The sequence below is a fragment of the Siphateles boraxobius genome, unplaced genomic scaffold (assembly GCF_051911475.1).
Source record: "Siphateles boraxobius isolate OS27281-9 unplaced genomic scaffold, OSU_SipBor_1 20, whole genome shotgun sequence".
NCBI lineage: Eukaryota > Metazoa > Chordata > Actinopteri > Cypriniformes > Leuciscidae > Siphateles > Siphateles boraxobius.
In genome coordinates, this window is record NW_027508811.1 from 19,669,198 (window position 1) to 19,691,301 (window position 22,104).

Genomic DNA, 22,104 nt, shown 5'->3' on the forward strand with positions numbered 1-22,104 from the left:
TGACCTCTTTAGACTCTCGTGACACAGTATTGTCACTGCAAAGGTCATTGAATACCAGAAATACATTGGAGCGTGTTCTTCATTTTTCTAATGTAGATAACATTGAAAATGAAGTCTTAGTGGTTTGATATCTAAATGTAAAAAAATTAAGTAAAAGTTGTGAAGCACTTTGTGAATTCCAGGTACATTTACAGATGCATTTACTTTGAATAAAATACATCTACACTACAGTTCAAATGTTTGGACGGAGTCTGTATGATTTAAAAAAAAAATTTTAAAAGTTGCTTATGCTCACCATGGCTGCATTTATTAGATCAAAAATACAATGAGAACAGTAATATTGTTACATATTTTATTACAATGTAAAATAACTATTTTCTGTTTTAATCTATTTTAAAATGTAATTTATTCCTAAAATGGCAAAGCTGAATTGTCAGCATCATTACTCCAGTCTTCAGTCACATAATCTTTTTTAGAAATCATTCTAACATGTGGATTTGCTGTTCAAAAAACAGTATCAATCAGGATTAACAGGATCCTTTGATGAATAGAAAGTAAAAAAAAAAAACAGAATTTAAAAGAGGACTTAAAGTATGAATTTATTATTTTAAAAAATTGTACTGACGCCAAACTTTTGATCTGTAGTGTATATTTTGACACTTTTTTATTGCAAATGAAAGGTTACAGACATTTATTGTGACACTTGCTCGTATCACATTTCTGTGAATTATATTACTATTATATACTATTACGTTATGTAACATTTCTGCATGTCTTAGTGTTTTTTAGTTATTGCAGTGGAGCTCATTCTCCCGCAGTTTTCTGTCTCAAAGGGAGGTGGACGGCTGTTTTCTGAGGAACTCCGGAGAGTTGGAGAACACGAGGATTTGTTCAAGCCAAATGCAGATGGCAGAGTAAAAGCTGATGAGATGCCTTAGAGAGACAACATCTTTGAAGAACTCGTCTCTTAGCAAGCTCACTAGCATCATTACATTTTAAAATGATATATAAGTGATGATATCAACAGTTTGGAATTATACTTTAAGTGGATCTACCATTTTTGTCTTCACAGAAAGTCACACTAAAGTGTGATACAAGCATGGCCGTTTCAGTTTCCACCATTTTTTTTTTATAGTTTTCATACATTATAAGACTACTTTAAATTTCATGTGCCGACACACTAAGAGCTACTGTAATGACTTTGCTGCTTGTGCGTCATATTTATGACCATCAGTGGAGCAAAGCAACGTTGATCACTGGATTTGATCAATGCCAGGTCATAAAAACCCTTTTTACAGATCTCAAGTTAGCATAGACCCTACCAAATCTTACAATCGTACATTTATATATACTAAATACACAATTCATCTCCATATGTGGCAAAAATAGACTTCCATACACAAATATGGGGATGAATGAAAAAGTCACGTGGCTGAATAAGCAAGTCTAATAAAATATCTTGCTCTTAATTTTACAAAAACATTTGGCGCAGTCAGACAGTTTTACAGATATCTCTTTTACAGGTTGCACTTTATTTTACATGTATGTGCATTTATGTGTACTTAATGTACTTACCTAAGAAAGTACCGAGTAATATAATGATACACAGATGTTGTGTACGACTGGAATATTTCCAGTATAAATTTGTTCCTAACACTGACATTAGGTTGTATATTTAATTGTTAAGTACAAGTAATGTTTGAAACATCACATCAGTAGTTTTTCTTTTTTATTTCTCTTGCAGTTGTAGTTATTTATCTCTCTGTTCAACATCATGCTGCATTAAATGACAGCAGACATGTGGAATCAAACACAAATACATTACGAGTAGCAAATTCTTAGGCCTAAATCTTAGCGTGTAGATCGTGTACACCAGTGCATTTGGGTTTCTATAACATTTAAAACTTTCAAAACTCTTCCAGTAATACACTGTGACAAATCTACATTGTGACATGTTACAGTTAATTTGTTGTAAGCTATCTTCTAAACATGATATCTAGTGGTTTACCAAAAAAGTTAATAATTAAGTAAACTTTACCGAGTGAAAAAAAACATAGTATGTTACTGCCATCCAGCGGCAGTTAGTGGTAGTACAATGAAACTCAATATTAGTTGACGTAGTTTCAGCCTCAATCACGGTCATCTAAGAAGCCTTCAAACTGAAAACCAGAGATTGTTCTGTTGTGATTGAACTCAATAGATGAAATGCATCAGAACACTGAATAAAATGTCTGTAAAGAGTTAAATAATGAGATTCCATACTTCGAATCTTCAACATATTTGGCATAACATATTCATTTTGGTGAGAGCTATATTTTGACTTGACCGAGTTGCTTTATAAAATCTGTGGTTATAAGACCGGTTTCTTGGTAGGAACAAGCTGCAAATGTGGACCAGATTTTATGCTGCTGATTTGATCTGTCCTCCTCACCAGTCCTGACTGGATTTCTGTTTAATGAATCTTAGTGACAGGTAATAGAGCACTATGAAAACTAAAGCAACAGCTATTAGCACAAGGTAGCAGGAATACAGTGGATACTGGTTCATGTTCATCATCTCCACAACCTGAAAACAAACCGTAACATTTTAATGTAATGGTATCCATGAATATAAACCATATAGTTTTTCAGTAAGGTCAGATAACTCACCTTAATACCATCAAATTCTACAGTGAAGTTTCCAATAGAGATTGGGAGTCTGGTCCCACGGAACTGAACCTGCAACATCCCCTCAAAACCCCAACGCATGAAGGATATGTAAGAAAACCAAGACGCCACTGTTGGTAATGAAAATCAGTATTAATTTAAGGAATACTAGCAGATTTGTAGCTAGTGCCAATTCTGTTAACTCAGTGATGTTTTTACCCAGCCACATGTTTTCCAGACTAATGACAAAGCCAGCAGTCAAATAGAAGACAGTGAAAAGAGCGTTGCCCATGAAAGACGAGGTCTGCAATGTTGGCAGGGCTGCCGCCACAAATAGGGCCATGCAGCGACTGCAATACACCATCAGCCACACCAACAGGAAGCTGAGAAGGAAGCGGTCGGGAGCGCTGTTGAGCCCAGCCAACCAGTAGATGGGCACACCATATACCAGTGTAAAGGCACAGTGCTCTGGCAGCTCACCAAGGACCTGAAAGAGACCCCGGCGCTTGAAATATCTCATTTAACGTCAAGAGCTGACAAAGTCCACTGGCAAAACAGGAGCTAATATTCAGCTGGTAACCTTTCCCTGTCATGTCACTCACTTCTGTTTGAAATTTTATGTAGCTCAAATGTTTCTATTTCTAACTGTCTTATTAGAAACATATATTAATAAATATAATGATTCAAGTCTAATAAAGTTGCCATGAAAATCAAAATTAAATATTCTTTTTTTTTTTAAAGAATGTTGCAGTTTTTATTATAAATGATTTATCCGTGCACCTTCCCCTCCATACGACATCTGTTCTCTTCATGAAGTGTGTCTTAGCGGAGGGTGGAACAAAATATCCTCCACAACTGACTGCAAACTGGCATTCAGATTTGCCTCCATTTAGTTAACAACACCCAGCTTCCCGAAGGAAGAAATCAAGTCCCGCCTTTCATTTTTTTCTCATTCCAAAATTAGTTTCACTCAGATATACGTTACAATAGGGAAGAAAAGACTATCGCAAGTTCCGTTTCATGCCGACTTTAAATTCAAAAGACTGGTACATGACATACAAATCTGTAAAAAAAAATGATATGATCAATAAGTCATGACAACATGTTTTTACATTACTTTAGCTCATCCAAATAAGATTAGCAATTGTCAACTTTTTTTTTTCAAAGACCCAACAATTTTTTAAAAGTCAGTTTAATATAATTTAAGTTGAAATTACTTATACAGCCAAGTTGATTGAACTGAGAAATTTAAGGCTGCAACTTTTGCAAATGGCCACAATTGCTTTAATAAACCAGAAGTTAATACAGAGCAACTTATATTTTTTTAGCACTTTGACTTATTTCAGTTGGCTTTTAAGTTTAAGTTTTTATCTAACATTTCTATTTTATTTCAGCTTTAATTACTGAAAACAATTTGTAATTGTTTTAGTTAACAATAACAACACTGATTTTTAGTCCCTCAATGATACAGTGTGTTTAAATAAATGGATTGAGTGAAGAATTCAAGTGACTCACTCAGAAAGAAGGTCACTTGCCCCCCGCCACCTACTGGTATAATGATGTAACTCGTGGAAAGAGTCACTGAAAAATCCCTACTACTACTAATTGACAAACTGACAATATGTCTGGAATGCATAAACACAGAAAAGTGCAATGATATAAATAGTGAATGCCGCATGGCTAATCAATTCCGAGGACCAGAACTAACAGTTGTATATTACTAATCACACTGCGCATTGTTCAATCATCTATTGTAAAACATTTTTCAAAACCCAAGACAAAAAACTGATCAACATGTTTAACTCTGTAACTGCACGTTTTCACGTTCATGAAAAGCTCTAGAAAAAATATAATCCTATATGTGTCCAGCATTTACAACAATATGAAATTTGTATATTATATATATATAAAAAAGGTGATTTTATTGTGATGCCTAAAGGTCTATACATCAACACCACTGTCATGTCTGAAGCTCTTACATAATGCAGTTTATTTACAGTACCTTGGCAAAAAAGTATGAGGTGACAGAGTACATGCCATCTTCCAGTTCATGATAAAGCATGGCTCTTTCTGAATGACCTGTAAAAAACAAAATATTACACCACTGGACTTCAGGAGACACCCAAAAAATTAATAATTCACCCACACTTTGCGATGACGTCCAGCACAACAGCAAACGGTGTCAGAGCTCCTATCAAGTAGAGCAAAGCCACAGTATCTTGGATAGAAAGACCCTCATCCCCAGCTCCGAAGTAAAGGAAACCGATGAGCAGTGACATCAGCAAGGCTTCTAAACCATGAACCACCAGCGTCACCAGGTCCCGGTAGTTGTTAAATACCTGCCGCCTATAAAAAAGACAGGGAAACAAATTTCAGGAGACACTTTGAGCAAAACAAATTTTACAATAAAAAGCGTTTTCGAGTTTATTTACCTGATTAGGATTGTGAACTGTTGCACTTTTCCCGGCAGGCGATCCTTCTGTTTGGAAACTGTGATCACTGATTCCTTATTCAAAACATGAGGAACACTGCTGGTGTAGAAATTGTATTATCAGCTTCTGTGCTTTTCATTTTCATTGATGTATGTGAGGTTATTATAAATGCTTGTCATGAAAGCTTCAGTTTGAAAGAACAAATAACAATATGAATATCAAAATTTACCTTTGAGTGGTGTCCAATTCTGAAGGACCACAGTCTTCTGATTTCCACATGAAATCCTCTGTGTTCTTTACCTTCTCTACAAACTGGGCTGCTAACGTCCTGGCTTTCTCCAAACATTGTGCTTCTTTTTCAGGACTTCGCCTATCAATGCTTATCAAGTCCACTGCAAGAGAAGTTCACAGTTCAGATACAACAACCAAACCACATGATCAACTAAAGACATCGGTATTCTTTCCACTCACCGTAGTAGTCAGAGGGGTTGCAGTACCTTGGACACGGGTACCCAAGAGCAGTGAAGTAAGGTACCATGTCTTTTGCCTGACCGCAATACACAGCTGAACCAGAAGACAGGAGCACCACCAGGTCAAAGAGCTGAAAGATATCTGAACGAGGCTGATGGACTGACAGCAACACCAGGCGGTTCCCTCGAGCCAGACGGTTCAATGTAATGACCAAATTATGGGCTGTGAAGCTGTCCAGACCTGAAGTAGGTTCATCTAGGATGAGAATACCTGAAAACAAATAAAATATAACCAAAGTCATGATTCTGACCAGTGTTATTTTAGTAGCCTATCATTGAGATACTATAATGTTTTTATTTACTTTGAATTATTTTTTAATATTTCATTTTAATTTTAGTTAAAGTTTTAGTAGGCTAATTCTATTTCGTCATTTTTATTGTTTTGTTTTCTATATAGGCCAGTTTTTTATTTTAGTCACATCAAGTTACTAAATGAAAATGAGTAATGCTGTCAGTTAGCTGCATTAAAATAAGTTTAGGATTTTCATATTTGACTTTAATTCAGTGTATTGTATTTCAAGTACGCTTTAAAAAAATGTTTAACGTGTTTTAGTTTACAATCTGCGTGTGTGCAACCAATAAGCTACTTTTGGAAATTAGTTTATTTTTAGCTTTTTTTAATAGTATTTTTAGTCTTTTATACTTTATGGTCTTTGGGTTTAGAATACTTTAGAAATAATTAATGTACACATCCTGTTCGTTCAAAAAATCTGGCGAGTCAGAATATTTCACACTCGATTCATTCAAACACACTCCATTTGCTTTGAGACGCGGCGGTTGCTTTGGCTGTTTGGCGAAGCAAAGATAGACAACAACTTAAATGTAAGTTACTTGATATTAACTTCTTGTTATTTAACTGTTGCATAAAAGTAATATCACGCTCACAATCGCACGTAAATCTTCCCCTCACTTCTAGACCCAAATCACGATTTATTCACAGCAGCGCCACCTTTTGATTTTTAAGGGGGAAACTGAAAGCGAGGCTGTGAGTGTGAGGGAAAGACATCTCTTCAGTGGGTTTGGGCTGTACTATTATTTATTTGATGTGTTTTTGGATTGTTCTGCTGACGAAACACTGCAAAATACCTTTCCAAGAAGTTTCAGTTGACAAAAACTGCAGGCAACATGAGCAGTTGAAACAAGTGATCTCACACAGTATCGCTTTCTTTCCTGTCATGGCGCTGCTCTGAATAAGGTCTATTCGGAACAACATCACTATTGTTCGTGATATTGCTCGATTTCGAAGACAAATCATTGTTTTTATCGATAATAATGTGCATGAATAATCAACAATAATATTTAGAACATGCTTTATTTAAGTAAAAAACATTCTTGAAGCTCAAACCGTTGAGCATGGCACTACCAAGTTAGCAACGCCAAGGTCATGGGTTTGATTAATGAACTGATAAAATGTGTATAGGCTGCCTTAAATGCAAAGTCACCTAGGGTAAAAGCTTCTGCTAAATGCATTAATGTAAACAGGGTCACATTTGATTTCCTGTTGACTTGGAGCGTGTTTTCATTTCATACCTATGTCGGTTTGTCAAAGACTCACCTGGATTCCAGAGTAGCTGTACAGCGATGCTGACCCTCCTCCTCTCGCCACCTGACACTCCCCGCACATACTCATTCCCCACGCGTGTGTGGGCGCACTGCCTCAAACGCAGCTCTGCGATGACGTCATCCACCTGTAAAGGTCAAACACACCCCCAACAGGTGAGAAGGGATGCTGACAGTTATTCACACATAACCTTTAACTGGGTCATGTAAGCATTTACTGTATGTTCTCAGTTGCTCACCCGCTGATCTCTCTGTTCCTGTGTGAAGTGCGCTGGCAGCCGCAGTTTCGCCACAAAGGCCAGCGTCTCTCGTACTGTGAGATGCGGTAACAAACGGTCATCCTGCCGTACATGAGCAATGCTTTTCTTCACCAGGGAACGTGTGGAAGGTTTCCCGTTGATCAGAATATCTCCTGAATTCATGGAGCCACCCTCATCTCGACATGTTATGATGTCCAGTAAGGAGGTCTTCCCACAGCCTGCAACAAACACTTTGTTTCTTTCTGGCTTTTTATGATGGTGTTATTCACTTAAAGTGCACTGTTGAAGAATTCTGCACATATAAAGTTTGACGTACCCGAGCTGCCAATGACAGCAAGCATCTGGCCACTGTGCACACGTAGGTTTAGATCATTTATAACTGTCTGCTTGTTGCTATGCATTTCCCAGGGCATTTTAAACTCTGACAGCCTCTCATACCAGGGTATCTGTGCTGCTGTGTCCACCTGTATGCAAATATAATGAAACATATTTAATGAATGTTATTGTATTAGATTTGATTTCAAGCTTTTTTAGACAGAGGACCCCTTAATGGACAAAAACTAAATTATATACATATATGAATTATAACTGAGGTATAAAACCTTTAACTAATAGACTTAATACATTGTAATGTGGTATGAACAATGACACATTTGGCTTCTTATCGTTGACTTTGTTAAAATATTGTATGTGGTTGATGTAAGAACTTCATTTTGCATTTATGGTTAACACAGATTTGTAATCTTTTTTTTTATTTTTATTTTTTAGATCAAACAATAATTGCTAGACCCCCTGTTAAATCAAGCAAAGTGGCATCAACAAAGTGGCAAATCGCTTCAATTTCTGAATCGGACCCATTCTTCGGCCATCTGAATTTTTAGTGTATAAAAAGTATCCATTACAGAAACTGAACATTAACACTAATATTTGAAAACCAGAAAATTATTATCATTTTGAACAATTTATTATCAATGTGTTGTACAATGCATTGAAAGTGTTTTATTTCCACTTATTTTGATATTTATACATCTAAAATTGAAAGGTTTTGGGTCACTAAGATAAATAAAATAAATAAATACTTTTATTAAGGACGCATTAAACTGTTCAAAAGTTACAGTAACATCATTTATAAAGTTACAAATGATTTCAAATAAATGCTGTTCTTTTAAAATTTCTATTCATCAAAGAATCCTGAAAAAAATGATCAGGTTTCGTTTCCACAAACATATTAATTAGCACACCTGTTTTCAACATTATTAATAAAAAGAAATGTTTCTTGAGCAGCAAATCATCATATTAGAATGATTTCTTGAGGATAATTTGACACTGAAGACTGGAGTAATGATGCTGAAAATTCAGCTCTGCCATCTAAGGAATAAATTACACTTTAAAATATATTCAAATAGAAAACAGTTATTTTACTGTTTAATAATATTTCACAATATTACTGTTGTTTCTGTATTTTTGAACAAATAAATGTAGTCTTGGTGAGCATAAGAGATTTCTTTAAAAAATCTACTGAACAAGTAGTGAATGCAGTGTATATAAATTGCCCATCATACATTTTAAATAACTTATGTTATTATATGTTCTGTATTATACTATATGTCCGAATTCTTTTTTGGGCCCACTGCATGTTTGTATTTCTACTTTCTGAAAAAAAGTCAAGTCAAGTCAACCTTATTTCAGTATCTAAGTACTTTAGCAGAAGAAAACCGGAAGAATAGTGTAATTTGAGGAGTAATTTGATGTAAATGTAACTAAGACTGAAAAGTTTTCTAACCTCATAGTTCAGATTGCGGACTTCTATTTCATTGCGTCCTCCGCTGTAAGTGAAATACAGACTGCTGTCCTCCTCTGGAGATGAGAAAAGAGTGTCTCGACCCTGTGTGTGTTGAAACATGCAGTTGATGCACAGTGCAGATGCCTTTCACTTATATATTTGATAATCATTAATTTACATTTAATCACAATCTATTTACTTGGATTCTTTGTGTCAGTACTTTTGGTTTAAAGTATCCAGTTTAATTAAGATTCCGCTTTTTTTATTATCAGATCTATCAAATGCAGCCAGATAAGAGAACTGGATTGAGTTGTCTTGCATGGTTCAGGGTCCATTTATGTAATAGAGACATTTGTACAGAATCACACTCAATGAACTCAATGAACAAATAAACAAATAAATAAAACAAATAAAGCAATAGCATGGACATAATCCTATACTCTTGTTATGAATGTGAATACAACACTTATAAAAAGTGAACATCTTCCTCGGGATATAGGTTCACTTTTATGTAGCGAATGCTTGTATATCCATAGTTCATTATGAACTCACCCTGCTCTGTTTCTTGTCTCTAGAGCTGAAGCTGTCTCCTGAATGGAAAGCACTCTGGTCTGACATGGTGAAAAGGGGTCTGTGCCCCTCTGGTCAGGTGTCCTGCTTAGAGAAGTACCTGCTCCTCTTCTTGTCCTGGAGAAAACTGAGAGTTGGCAGAGAGAAGCGGCTCTATATAGCAAATGGAGCAAAGTTCCACTGATAAGAGTCACTGTTTATGGTTCCAGCTTAATCAGTGAAATACAAGCTGGTGAGTTCAGACAGCTGAAGACGTGGACCTGACTGTCACATTGATATTCAGGCTAGTTTGACCATTGATGAGTGAAAATGAGTCAATCGTATTCCATGCAGGACATTTTCCAGAAGAATGGGTTTAATGGATCTTTTAAGGTGGTGTCAGAGATGAGAACGGCCCATCCAAACCCAGACTACACGGATCCGTCATGCTGCCTGAGCGTCAAAAATGTGTCCTATACTGTGAGGTAGGAATATCTCATTTATATGAAATGAAACCAGTGAAATCGATGATTGTCTTAAACTCACAGTCTATGCAAGTTAGCATTGAATCTTCAACCATAATTTAGGACCGGGTTAATGGTAAAACGGTTTATTTTAGTTTTATTTCAGAATTTGCTCCAGTCCAGCTGTTATCCACCTGACAAATGTACTGTATATTAACTTCAAACTATAATTTCAATTTTAATGAATGATAAGTTCTCAAGATCATGTTAAATGTTGTAGAACTTTTAAAGTGTAGCTTTTTAATACTCAAATAACTTTACACAAACAATATTTATAACCCCTCCTTTAGAACTTGAAACCTTAAAAGGATCTCGAAATTATTTAATATTAGTTATTACTAAACTGCTTAAAAATGTTTTTTACATGATAGATAATACACAATACATATTTTTGATAATTTTGTTAATTCGGTTAATTCATAAAAATAGTGCATAACAGGACAATATTTTCTGATGTAAAAATGTATTTAAGATCTTTTAAATTAATTTGAAAGAAGATGTTAAATATAGAAGCTTGTTTAAGACGTCTTATAGTAATAGATAAAAAAGTGCTAAATACACAGATATGAGATTGTATATTTATTAATCTCAACACAATGTTAAAATTAAGCTTTTTAAAATTAATATGCTTTTTTGATGTGTCTAAAATTATGCAGATACCTAAAATAAAATATATTTTTTTTAGGCTTTTAGTCTTTCATTAAAGTATACATATACAGTACACTCTAAAAATGGTTGCTCAGTCAGATTAACCCAGAATGGGTCTTGTGTTTACCCAGTGCTGTGTTTGTTCACCACCCAAACTTTGTTGTTTTTGTTAACCCATGATTTTAGAGTGTACTGTTGCATCTGTGTTTTTTCCCCCGCTCATTTCCATCCTGCAATTTCGAACAAAATTTCAATGACAAACTTAAAATTCTTGTTAATTTCATATAAAAAAATTTATTTGCTGTGTGTTACAGTGAACATGTAGGACCCTGGTGGGACCTTTCATCTTTTAGAAAAAAATGGACAAGGCAAATACTGAATGAAGTGTCATTTCATGTGGACAGTGGGCAGATAATGGGAATTCTGGGCAACTCAGGTAAGTGACTGAAAACCTGGGAGACGAAATGACTGTGATGCTAAGAACACATTTTCATTACTGAGCCCACAATATGCTATTGTGAAATAAATACTCAGCTACAGTATGTGTTAATTTGTGTTATTTTTTTATTTTATTTTTTTTACTGTGTTTTTATTGAAAATTTTTCAAGCTTTCAACATTTAGAAAGACAGGGGAGGAAGGGAAAGAAAAGAAAAAAGAAGCAAACAATAGAACGGGGGGTATACATTCAGTTCTGGAGCAAGTATAGTTTTACATATAATCATTCATTGTTTACATTGCAGTACTCAATCCATTTCTTCCAATATTTTAGAAATAAGTCCCTTTTAAGTCTCAAAATAAAAGTCATTTCTTCCATATTAAATATTTCTTTAACAATTTCTATCCATTCTCCAAGTAAGGGGGTGTCCGGCTTATACCAATGCCTTGTAATACTCTTCTTACATGCTACACTTAATATATTAACAAGATATATATCTCCTCTCAACACTAAGTGTGTTATTTCCTAGATATAATGTATTGACATTTCTTGGTATTTTATAACCTAAAATCTTTTGGATCTCCATCAAAACCATGTTCCAGAAAGGTAATATTTTTGGGCAACTCCAGAATACATGAAAATGATCAACATCAGTATGCCCACATATCCTCCAGCATAAGTGTGGTGTAGATATTGTTTACTTTTAATTTTGGGGGTAATGAAATAACGCACTAAACTTTTCCATGCAAATTCTTTCCATCTCTGTGAATACGTAAAAATTGTGTTATTTAACATGATATTCTAATGGTGAATGTGACATTTTGTGTAGATTTTCTGTTTATTTATTTATAGGGGTTAAGTGCCACTAAACAAAATAACCAGGGACAAATTAAAAAAAAATATATTACCGGTAATAAAATCATATTCTCATAGATCTTTCCAGTATCATTCACAATATATGCATTAAGACACTAAAATGAACAAACAGTAAGCAACAGAATGAACAAGGCAACTTATTATGCATTTGTACATTACGTAAGGCTGCAAAGATAATTTTTTTGAATGTCAGTGTCATATCATATCTTAAAGTAATACACTTGTTGACCTTTTTCTCAAGGCTCTGGAAAGACCACTCTGTTAGATGCTATAGCAGGACGAATTGGGAATTCTGGTAACCTTCTGGGAGACATTTTTGTAAATGGAAGAAAGCTAAAAACAGAGCAGTTTCAAGACTGTTTCTCTTATGTTCTTCAGGTGAGATTTGTTTTGTTAAATTATGAATATAGTATTCAACATAAAAGAATTTGACCACAAGTGTGTGTGTGTGTGTGTGTGTGTGTGTGTGTGTGTGTGCGTGCGTGCGTGCGTGCGTGCGTGCGTGCGTGCGTGCGTGCGTGCGTGTGTGTGCGTGCGTGCGTGTCAATGTAAATGTCACGGGGTACATGTGACTGTACTTTAGTCAACTGTAGAAGATATATGTAGATAAAAAAGCGATTGGCTATAGTATCTAGAGGTCATGTCTGCCACAACCAAACTTAAACACATAGAGTAAAGATTGCAGTAAAGGTCATCTAGAGTGAACTCTGAATTTAATTGTTACACATGAGTTCATTGTAATATTCTTCGGAGCTATTCATGCATATCTTCCGGAAAATGAAATAACCATGGCAAGACTGCCATTATTACAGGTAATTTTTACAGCTTAAATTTATTATGCAAGGAAGCTATAATCTAATTCCGTAATTAAATGTCTCAGGGGCTAAATGTACAGATACTGGCTGCAAGTGAAGTGATGAAGAAAGTACTTTTCAGCATTTCAAACTTTTTTGCCAAATACTACAGTTCATTTCAGGAATCACATACTGTACCATTTAACTCTGCCTTCAACGGCACTGTAATTTTAATGTATTAACTAACATGAACTAACCATGAGCAATACATTTGTTACTGTATTTGTTAGCTTTATTTTTTATCATGTTAGTTTACAGTGCATTAGATTTTAATAAAGTATTAGTAAATGTTGAAATTAACATTAACAAAGATTAATAAATGCTGCATAAGTGCAGTTCATTATCAGTTCATGCATAACTAATTAACCTTATTGTAAAGTGTTACCAATAAGTGCTCATGCTCCCTTAAAATATAAAGTTTAGTCAACCTGAAATGTGAAGTTTTCTTAATTGATTGAGAAGTTAAAGTCAGGGATGTTACTCATGATAGCTAATTGCAGCAATGATTTTTGCATTGAACTTCACTGTACAGATATGTGTAGACATGACACACGAACTCAACAACCTTATGACTTCTTCAATCCTCAAAGGAATAAGCCTAATACTTAATAAATACAAGCCCTACACTCCAAATACAGATAAGAACTTAAAGCAGTGACATTTAAGAGCACTTGCCAACTCAGGAGCAAAGTTTAAAAATTGTGAAATGTTTTATGTGTTTATAATGTCAGTCTTTAATACATTAACAGAATAACCTTTCAAAAATGCATATTATCGCTGATACACACCACTGTACATGCACACCTCACATACCAGAGGTCAGCTCTGATTGGATGAACATGGGAGCTGTTTAAAGGGACAATTCACCCAAAAATTTAAATGTATTAATTTACTCACTCTCATGTCATTGGTAATTTCTTTCTTAGAAGTTTCAGGAATTGGAATTTTTAACAGACTGATCAAGCTGCTCTTTTTTCACATTATTTTGTGCTCCATGAATGAAAAGTAATAAGGGTTCTCAACCTTTTTGACTCCAAGACTATTTTATGTTAATTTTCAAACTTTTCATTTACAGAAATTATGATTGGCAATATATTAAAATAATAAATAAAATACTTTAAAATAAAACGAAATTCTATAATTCCAATAACTGAATGTTCTACTACAGGGTTTACACTTTGTATTACTAGTAAATATTTGTTTCTTTTCTAGTTTGTGATTACCATTTTTTTTAAATTGTTTAATTGTACTCACAAATACCAAATTATAGCTGATGAAATATAGAGTTGTGCAGGGATGACGTGAAAACCCGGAAGACTAATTCACCTCTGGTTCCCTCGAGATTTTCTTATGGGGTTTTATAACAGGGTTTTTCAATTTACAATAAATTACACGCACTCATATCGAAAGCGCAAATTTGAAAGCAGTTATGTTTATTTTTGAAAACGTATGTTTATAAGCAGTGTTGGGAACGTTACTTTAAAAAAGTAATTAGTTATAGTTACTCACTACTTGTTCCAAAAAGTTAGTATCTGAATTACTCTATAATAAAAGTAACTCGTCACCAGGGAAAGTAACTATTTGCGTTACTGTTAAAAAAAAAGTTGCTATATGTCAAAGAATTTGGATTTTTTTTAGCAGTTTTCACAAGTCAGTTGAAATGAGTAGAACAGACAGGTGTTTGTACATTTTTAATATACAAATTTAATATATTCCTACTATCGCACTGCATTTAACATCCAGTAACGTTAACGGCGTTGTAACGCCGGGAAAAGTAATTCGTTAGATTTCCCCGTTACTGAAATTTTTTTCCAAACACTGTTTATAGGTAACTAGATAAGACTGTGTGGTGTGTGAGATTGTGCAGTTTACATTGTAAAACAGAATGTCAAAGTATCATCAAGTTATTACCACAGGCTTTATTTTACTCATATACTGAAAACCCCCATTATAAAACCCCATAGGAAAACCTTGAGGAAACCATTGGTGAATTTGTCTTCTGGGTTTTGACATCATCCCTGCACCACTCTATTAAGGAGCTTGACAAAATGTATATAAATTTGTTTATATAAATATTAAATACATTATAAAAAAAATAATTAATTAAGATTTTATTCATTTTCAGAACTTTTCCAGGTCTAGAAATCACACTTGTAAAATTTAAGAACTATCTCTTTATATTCACAATAGTATTGATAGTATTCTTTATGTGGCAATATAGCCTTATTTTGAATGCTTACATAGAATGTTTTTTCTCTCTCTCTCTCTCAGAGTGACAGTCTCTTGAGCTACCTGACTGTGGAGGAGACTCTGACATACACTGCTCAACTTGCTTTGAGAAATCACTCTGCTGAGGCCATACACAAGAAAGTGAGCTCATTACCTTCACAGATGTCAAAACACACACAACTCATTTGCCACATCAGCACAGATAGGCAAACACTTTGGAAAAACTCACAATTGATAATTAAATTTAAATGAATAAACCTCAAATATATATATTTTCGTAGAGCAGAAAGCTATGATGAAGACATTATCATTTGTACATTTTTAACAACCTTATCCCATATTGACTTGCCATAGGTAACCGCGGTCATGGCAGAGTTGAGTTTGGGACATGTTGCTCACAGTGTGATTGGAGGCCGCATTTTTCCAGGCATTTCTGGTGGAGAGAGAAGGAGGGTCTCCATTGCCAGCCAGCTGCTTAAGGACCCAAGTGAGTGCTTTGTGCTGCCCCACTGACTTGCCTGAATAAATATTAACCCATACTAGCGTAATGTTTGTTTAGGTATGATGTACAAACACTCTATAGCATATGTTGATTTCCTCAGATGATGCAACCGTCACATGTGCTGCAGTAGCTAAATATGATTAAAGACTAAATGTTATTTAAATGCAGAGCGACCAGCACAGTGACCCAAAGCCCCTCAAAGGATTATTGAGGAATGGACAAATGAGTGAAAGGGACTAAAGTAGAATATTAAAAGTGGGTTATCACATTTTTAATATTAAGCCGAGGTTGATGAGGGTCCCTCTGGATCCTTTATCTGGCTCTTTGGACCTCAGGGGTCTCCTGGGACCGTGGACTACGGATTAGTTAAGGCCACTCCAACCTGAACACAAACCAGCAATTATAAGTGGCTTTCATCTGCTGCCTTCTCCAATCAAGCAGTAAATTAATTCATCAACCAATTAATTTGGCTCTAACTTTAGACAATGGCAAATCTATTAATTGCTTTAATTACTTGAATTAATGAGACACTTAAAGTTGTCTCTCAAAAGACAGAGAGTGGACTTTGTGGAAAGTTTCTCATTAGTTTTATTTCTTTTCCTGTTTTTCTATTTTGCGTTATGTCATGTTAGAGGTGATTCTCCTGGATGAGCCAACCACAGGACTGGACAGCATGACGGCTAATCAGATCGTGATGCTGCTGGCTGAGCTGGCCAGAAGAGATCGAATAGTCATAGTCACCATCCACCAGCCCCGTTCAGAGCTATTCAGAGTGAGTAGACTTTTTACTGTTTTAACTCTGGAAGGATGTGTGAGACAGTGGCTAATGTACAGGGCTGATAACCAGATGTAAGAAGCAGGCCGCATAGCCCATCAGAATGATCCAATGTGCCTTTGAGTTACGTGGCTTGTAGACCATGGTGCTTCTATATGCTAGTTTTATCCTAAAAGTTGACAAAAAGGTTGATGACTCAGCATGCACTCAAAATACACTCAATAATAATACATTCTATTTGTATTGCACCTTTTTAAACATAACATTTGTTGCTTCACATCTATTAATATTAGATATTAACATTTAATTAATGTAAATAAAAAAAAAAAAGTAAACAAAAATAAAACAGTTAAACAGTAACAAGCTACAAGAGCAAAAATAAAAGCAAAGAAATACAATTAAGATATAAGAAAAAAATATAATCCAATCCAATTCAATGGCATTAGAGGTAACTGAAAAACATGACTTTATGTTTTTTTTTTTAATTTTTTAATTTTTTTAACTTAGAGTTTATCCAATTTCAATTGGTGAAAGGCTTCAGACTTCAGACTGTGAGGGATTATGGCTAAAAGCAACTACAACTGATTTTGTAAGGTTTACAATTACATTATGCCAAATGTTGTAAACTACTACCATAATTTGCATATTTTTTATTTAACTTGTTTCATGACATAAAGTGTTTAAGTTCAGTGTTATAACATTATTGATTGACATGCACCTGTATGGTTCATATGACAATATATCTGTATTAAATTAGTATGTTTTACATTCAGCGCAATGATTTACATCAAAGTGACATAGGCTAGAAGATTATGCTCAATAAAATGACTGAAAGATGTATAAACGTCTACAGATCTTTAACCGAATAGCAATCATGAGCCGAGGGGAACTGGTGTTCTGTGGGCAGCCTGAACAGATGGTGGATTTCTTCAGCAGCTGTGGATATGAGTGTCCTGAGTACTGCAACCCCTTTGATATTTATGGTAGGGCTTTAGAAGATGACCAAAGATCTGATTTTTTCTTTAGACTTTTTTTTAGATTTTCTTTTATATGATTATACAGTTTTTAAGATGTACTGGTATTAAAAAAACTTTTATCTTTACTGCAAAAAATATGGGGATTTAGTAGTGTGTTCCGCTTTCATTAAATCATCCTTTGTAATGAACAGTTGATCTGACTTCTGTGGACACACGCTGCAGCGAGAGGGAAGCCGCCACCTACAGCCGCATGCACAACATCACATCAGCCTACCAGAACTCAGAGATCTTTAAAAGCATGCTGGGAAGGATCGAGCAAAGCTGCCAAGGACTAGACAAACCCATGATCCCCTTCAAAAGCAAGGAGTCCCCCAACTGCCTGTCCAAACTGAATGTCCTCCTGAGGTAAAACAGAAGCCACGACCAGTTTATACCAAGGATGATAACTATAACGATAAAGATAGTTCTAAAAATCTTTCTAAATATAAAAGAATAACAGAATCCACACCACAACTATAAAGATAATAGCACAGAGAAACAATATTGTTGAAAACACTTTCAGAATGATTTTTTCCAGCAGATGAACAATAAAAAAATTGACAGCCAATCAGAATCCATTCTGCTTTAAAGAGCTTGAGCATTTCAATTAATTCATGCATTTCTGTCTTTTACACACAACACAGGCGGACCGTACGCAATGTGTCTCGTGATAGGATGGGCATTCTCATGCGCCTCTCTCAGAATCTCATCTACGGCCTCTTTATTGCTTTTTTTCTCATGAAGCTGGGTAAGGATGTAACAAAAGGTGCCGTGCAGGACAGAATCGGTATAATCTACCAAGCTATGGGAGCATCACCATACACCGGCATGCTGAATGCTGTGGCTCTATGTAAGTATCTCATCCACAGTCAAAGTGCCTCAAAATGGATACATTAAGATTTAAGAGATTGTTAGAGTTTGTGAAAAATAATTTGTGGCATTGCATTTCAACAAGGCAGCAAGAACTATAATTATTATGCACATATGTTTCTGAGGTATCAAACAAATGAGTGCATACACAATTCTTATATATTCCCAAATCACAGACTATAGGGCAGAATTGATGATGCAGCAGTTAGACTAATTAAGCCAATGCTTTTGGGAAACGTAATCCCTGTCCTTTATGTATCAGTTTATGAGCGATAAGAGTCTCATTTCACTGTAGGTCACCAAATAAGAGAGAGAAACACACAGGAGGTGTATTGCCTCACAAATTGATCCCGCGTGTCAAAGAATATTGCTTGACCTAAAACATAGATCTCTTGAGATAGCATATAATTGGCAACAGAAGACGTGTCTGCTACTGTATTTTCACTTTTTAAGTGTGGATAATATTCTTATGTTTTTCTTGATTAAAAAACAGTTCCTGTTTTAAGGGCCATTGCTGACCAGGAGAGTAAAGATGGCTTGTACCAGAAATGGCAGATGTTTCTGGCTTACATCATTCATATCCTGCCCTTCAGTATTATCAGTGTGTTCATCTTTACCTCTTTCCTGTATTGGTAGGTATGGGTGTGTGTTTGTGTAAAACTACTTGAGTTCATCAGAGCTCGGGTCAGGGTTACTAGGGTTCAAATCCAGGGGAATGTCCTCAGGATTAAATAAAATTGACTGGTTTATGGATCGTGACTGTTTCTCTGTGTGTGGTTTGGTGTTTTAGGATTGTTGGGATGAACCCAGATCCGCTGCGCTTCCTGTGTTTTTCAGCAGTGGTCATGGTGCCACACATCGTAGGTGAACTCTTAACGCTGGTCTTGTTGGGTCTCGTTCAAGACCCCAATATGGTCAACAGTGGGGTCGCTCTACTCAATATAGCTGGAATCATGGTGGGCTCTGGATTTCTAAGGTTAAGAAATGATTTTGATACTCACTTGCCAACATGTTTGTTTTTTTTAGTGCTAAAGGAATACTTTATTGTTCGTGATTGTTCAGCATTTTGATTTAAATCTACTGTAACCAGTTAGAAAACAGACAGTGCAAATGTGCAACGTTTGTTCTGAAAAATGTCTTGTTTATAATTCTTTCAGGGGTTTTAAACAAATGCCTGAAGTATTCCAGTGGCTGAGTTATCTTACTTTCCAGAAGTACGGCTGTGAGCTCCTTATCGTCACTGAGTTCTATGGCCTAAACTTCACTTGCAGTAAGAAAAATCATTGTCTTCTTCAAACTTATGCAATTCTCAGAATGGACCCTATGAAATGGCTCGACAAACACAAACATTTTTTTAATTTCTGGTGACAATGAATTTCCCAACAGGAAGTTCATGTGGGATAGAAGCTTGTTCCTTTAATAGTCCCTAGTAAATGTAAAAAAATCTTACACTACCTTTCAAAAGTTTGAGGTCAGTTAGATTTGTTAATGTTTCCTCCCCATATTGTGATAGACTGTATCTGAGTGAAAAGACTTCTCGAAACATGAAAAAAGTTTTTGATTAAAGATTATGAGGGCACATGAAGTTTAAAAATAAACTTGTGCATGGATAAATAATTTTTAATAAACTCTGCAATATTCCATTAAAAAATAAAAAATGTCCATTGCGATTTCATAGTGATTTAAATGCAATCCTTGCAGAATAAAAGTTAATTTCTTTAAAAAAGTACTGATCTCAAATCTTTGAACGGTAGTGTATATCTGCTAGTTTTTGTCTGAATCAAATGGATAGACATGGATTAACTTTTTGGTTCATGGGAATTTTAACACATATAATGAATAAGGAGTGCATATGTACATCCTCTGACTAACCGTTTGTCTCTCAGCGCCTTTAGATGGTTTGCCAGGAGCTTGTCTGGTAGACAGTGGTAATATGATCATTGATGAGGGTTATCCTGGAGCTCTCTCACGTTACACACTAGACTTCCTCCTGCTCTATGCCTTCCTGCCTGCGCTCGTGATACTGGGTGTCATCAGCTTCAAGATACGTGACCACCTCATCAAACGCTAAGCTTCTGTATGTTTTTTATGTGTTATTGTGCCAGTGAGCAAATGTGTATAACATGTTATGTTCTTTATTTTGTACATAGGATATCTCTAGATCATATATGTTGATTATATATATAAAATAAACTACCGTGAAAGCTGAATCCATCTACCCTTTCCACAGTTATAGATCCATTTTCTCCACAATGTTCACCATTATTGTTTGCGGTATATATTGTGATTGGTAATGTGACTGTAAATGATCTGTTGTACATAATAAATGTTTAATAAAAAAATAAAAAACGTTTATCCTGATCTTTTAAAATGTATTTAGAAAGAAGTGGCATTTAATGGGTAACACTTTACAATAAAGTCTCATTTGTTTACATTAGTTAATGTATTAACTAACATAAAATAACAATGATCAATACATTTGTTACGGTATTTATTAATCTTTGTTAATGCTAGTTAATAAAAATCCAGTGCATTTTTGTTCATGTTAGTTCACAGCGCATTAACAAATGTTAACAGATACAACTTTTGATTTAAATAAAGTATTAGTCAATTTTGAAATTAACATTATCTAAGATTAATAAATGCTGTAGAAATATTGTTCATTCTTATAGTTCATTATAACTAAATTAGCTAACTAATGTTATCTAATGTAAAGTGTTACCATTTAATGTATAATGTTTAAAGGGGTCATATAATGGTACATGCACTTTTTCAAGTTGATTGTACTGAAATGTGTGTTGGGCAGTGCCTGTACACAACCATCATATAATGATAAAACATTATTTAAGTTTTCCCCTGCCTCAAATTGAGCCGTTCGATTTTGTGACGTCACTAAATCGGACGCCCCTCCCACGATTGTTGATTGACAGCAGCGTTTCAACAGATCCCTGCCCTGAGCGAGCTGTCAGTCATCATAGTCCCTCACATAGGTCCGTCATTGTTGATACGCTGGAGCAGAATGGCGTCTAAGCGATTGGGCTGTTCTGTTCTTGGGTGTAATAACGATCACAGCAGTAATTTTGATGTTCATAAATCCGGACCGCTGAAGACACCATATGGGAAGACACAGTGGCTGAGTTTTGTTTTCGAAGGGAATATTCCCCAACGAGCAACGTCAATGCTTTCATGTTTGCTCGATTCGCAAATCTTTTCTCACCAGACTGCTTTATTAACGAAGGAAGTAACTTATAAAGCTGATTTTGATAAGAAGATGCTCCTGAAAAAAGAATCGTTACCAACTATTCATGTCTCCCTGCTGAACCTCCAGAAAAAGTAAGTGTAAAATTGTATTAACCTTTATATTAATCTTTGCAAATCGCTTCACGATGAATGCGGCTAAGGTTTAACGTTACACTCAGGGTACATACGGCATGTTTTCTATGTACAACGTTCTCAATATAATTCCTAATCGCACGTTTAACGTTATAATGAACAACGCGTTATGGTTATTGTGTAACTTACGTACGTATAACTTACATCAGCAAACACATAGCGTTCGTATATCTCACTAAGTTACTCTACCCTGCCAGTACACAAAGATAGATCAAAGTGAC

The 22,104-nt window shown here is 35.2% G+C and overlaps 2 protein-coding genes across 4 annotated transcripts; one reads left to right on the forward strand and one right to left on the reverse strand.

Annotated features, from left to right (window-relative positions):
* Positions 1 to 1,719: 1,719 nt before the first annotated feature.
* abcg8 (ATP-binding cassette, sub-family G (WHITE), member 8) lies at positions 1,720 to 9,894 on the reverse strand. 2 transcript variants are annotated; one of them, XM_077237306.1, is made up of 13 exons: positions 9,763 to 9,894; positions 9,211 to 9,312; positions 7,744 to 7,891; positions 7,407 to 7,645; positions 7,163 to 7,295; positions 5,549 to 5,818; positions 5,307 to 5,469; positions 5,078 to 5,173; positions 4,792 to 4,991; positions 4,648 to 4,724; positions 2,865 to 3,132; positions 2,649 to 2,776; positions 1,720 to 2,565 (listed from the first exon to the last, which is right to left on the reverse strand). In XM_077237306.1, exons 1-13 carry the CDS (start codon positions 9,826 to 9,828, stop codon positions 2,428 to 2,430), a joined length of 2,028 nt encoding a protein of 675 aa, XP_077093421.1. In that variant the 5' UTR covers positions 9,829 to 9,894; the 3' UTR covers positions 1,720 to 2,427. The 2 variants fall into 2 exon arrangements, with proteins under 2 accessions (XP_077093421.1, XP_077093420.1); XM_077237305.1 differs by having other exon boundaries at positions 5,078 to 5,176.
* On the forward strand, positions 6,350 to 20,742 carry abcg5 (ATP-binding cassette, sub-family G (WHITE), member 5). 2 transcript variants are annotated; one of them, XM_077237307.1, is made up of 16 exons: positions 6,350 to 6,429; positions 7,157 to 7,323; positions 7,435 to 7,624; positions 9,786 to 10,244; positions 11,246 to 11,367; positions 12,486 to 12,622; positions 15,370 to 15,468; positions 15,682 to 15,814; positions 16,462 to 16,601; positions 17,458 to 17,587; positions 17,773 to 17,986; positions 18,265 to 18,470; positions 18,984 to 19,122; positions 19,281 to 19,466; positions 19,648 to 19,760; positions 20,377 to 20,742. In XM_077237307.1, the coding sequence occupies exons 4-16, from the start codon at positions 10,090 to 10,092 to the stop codon at positions 20,559 to 20,561; spliced, it is 1,959 nt and encodes a 652-aa protein (XP_077093422.1). In that variant the 5' UTR covers positions 6,350 to 6,429; positions 7,157 to 7,323; positions 7,435 to 7,624; positions 9,786 to 10,089; the 3' UTR covers positions 20,562 to 20,742. The 2 variants fall into 2 exon arrangements, with proteins under 2 accessions (XP_077093422.1, XP_077093423.1); XM_077237308.1 differs by lacking the exon at positions 6,350 to 6,429 and adding an exon at positions 6,577 to 6,620.
* The last annotated feature ends 1,362 nt before the right edge of the window (positions 20,743 to 22,104 follow it).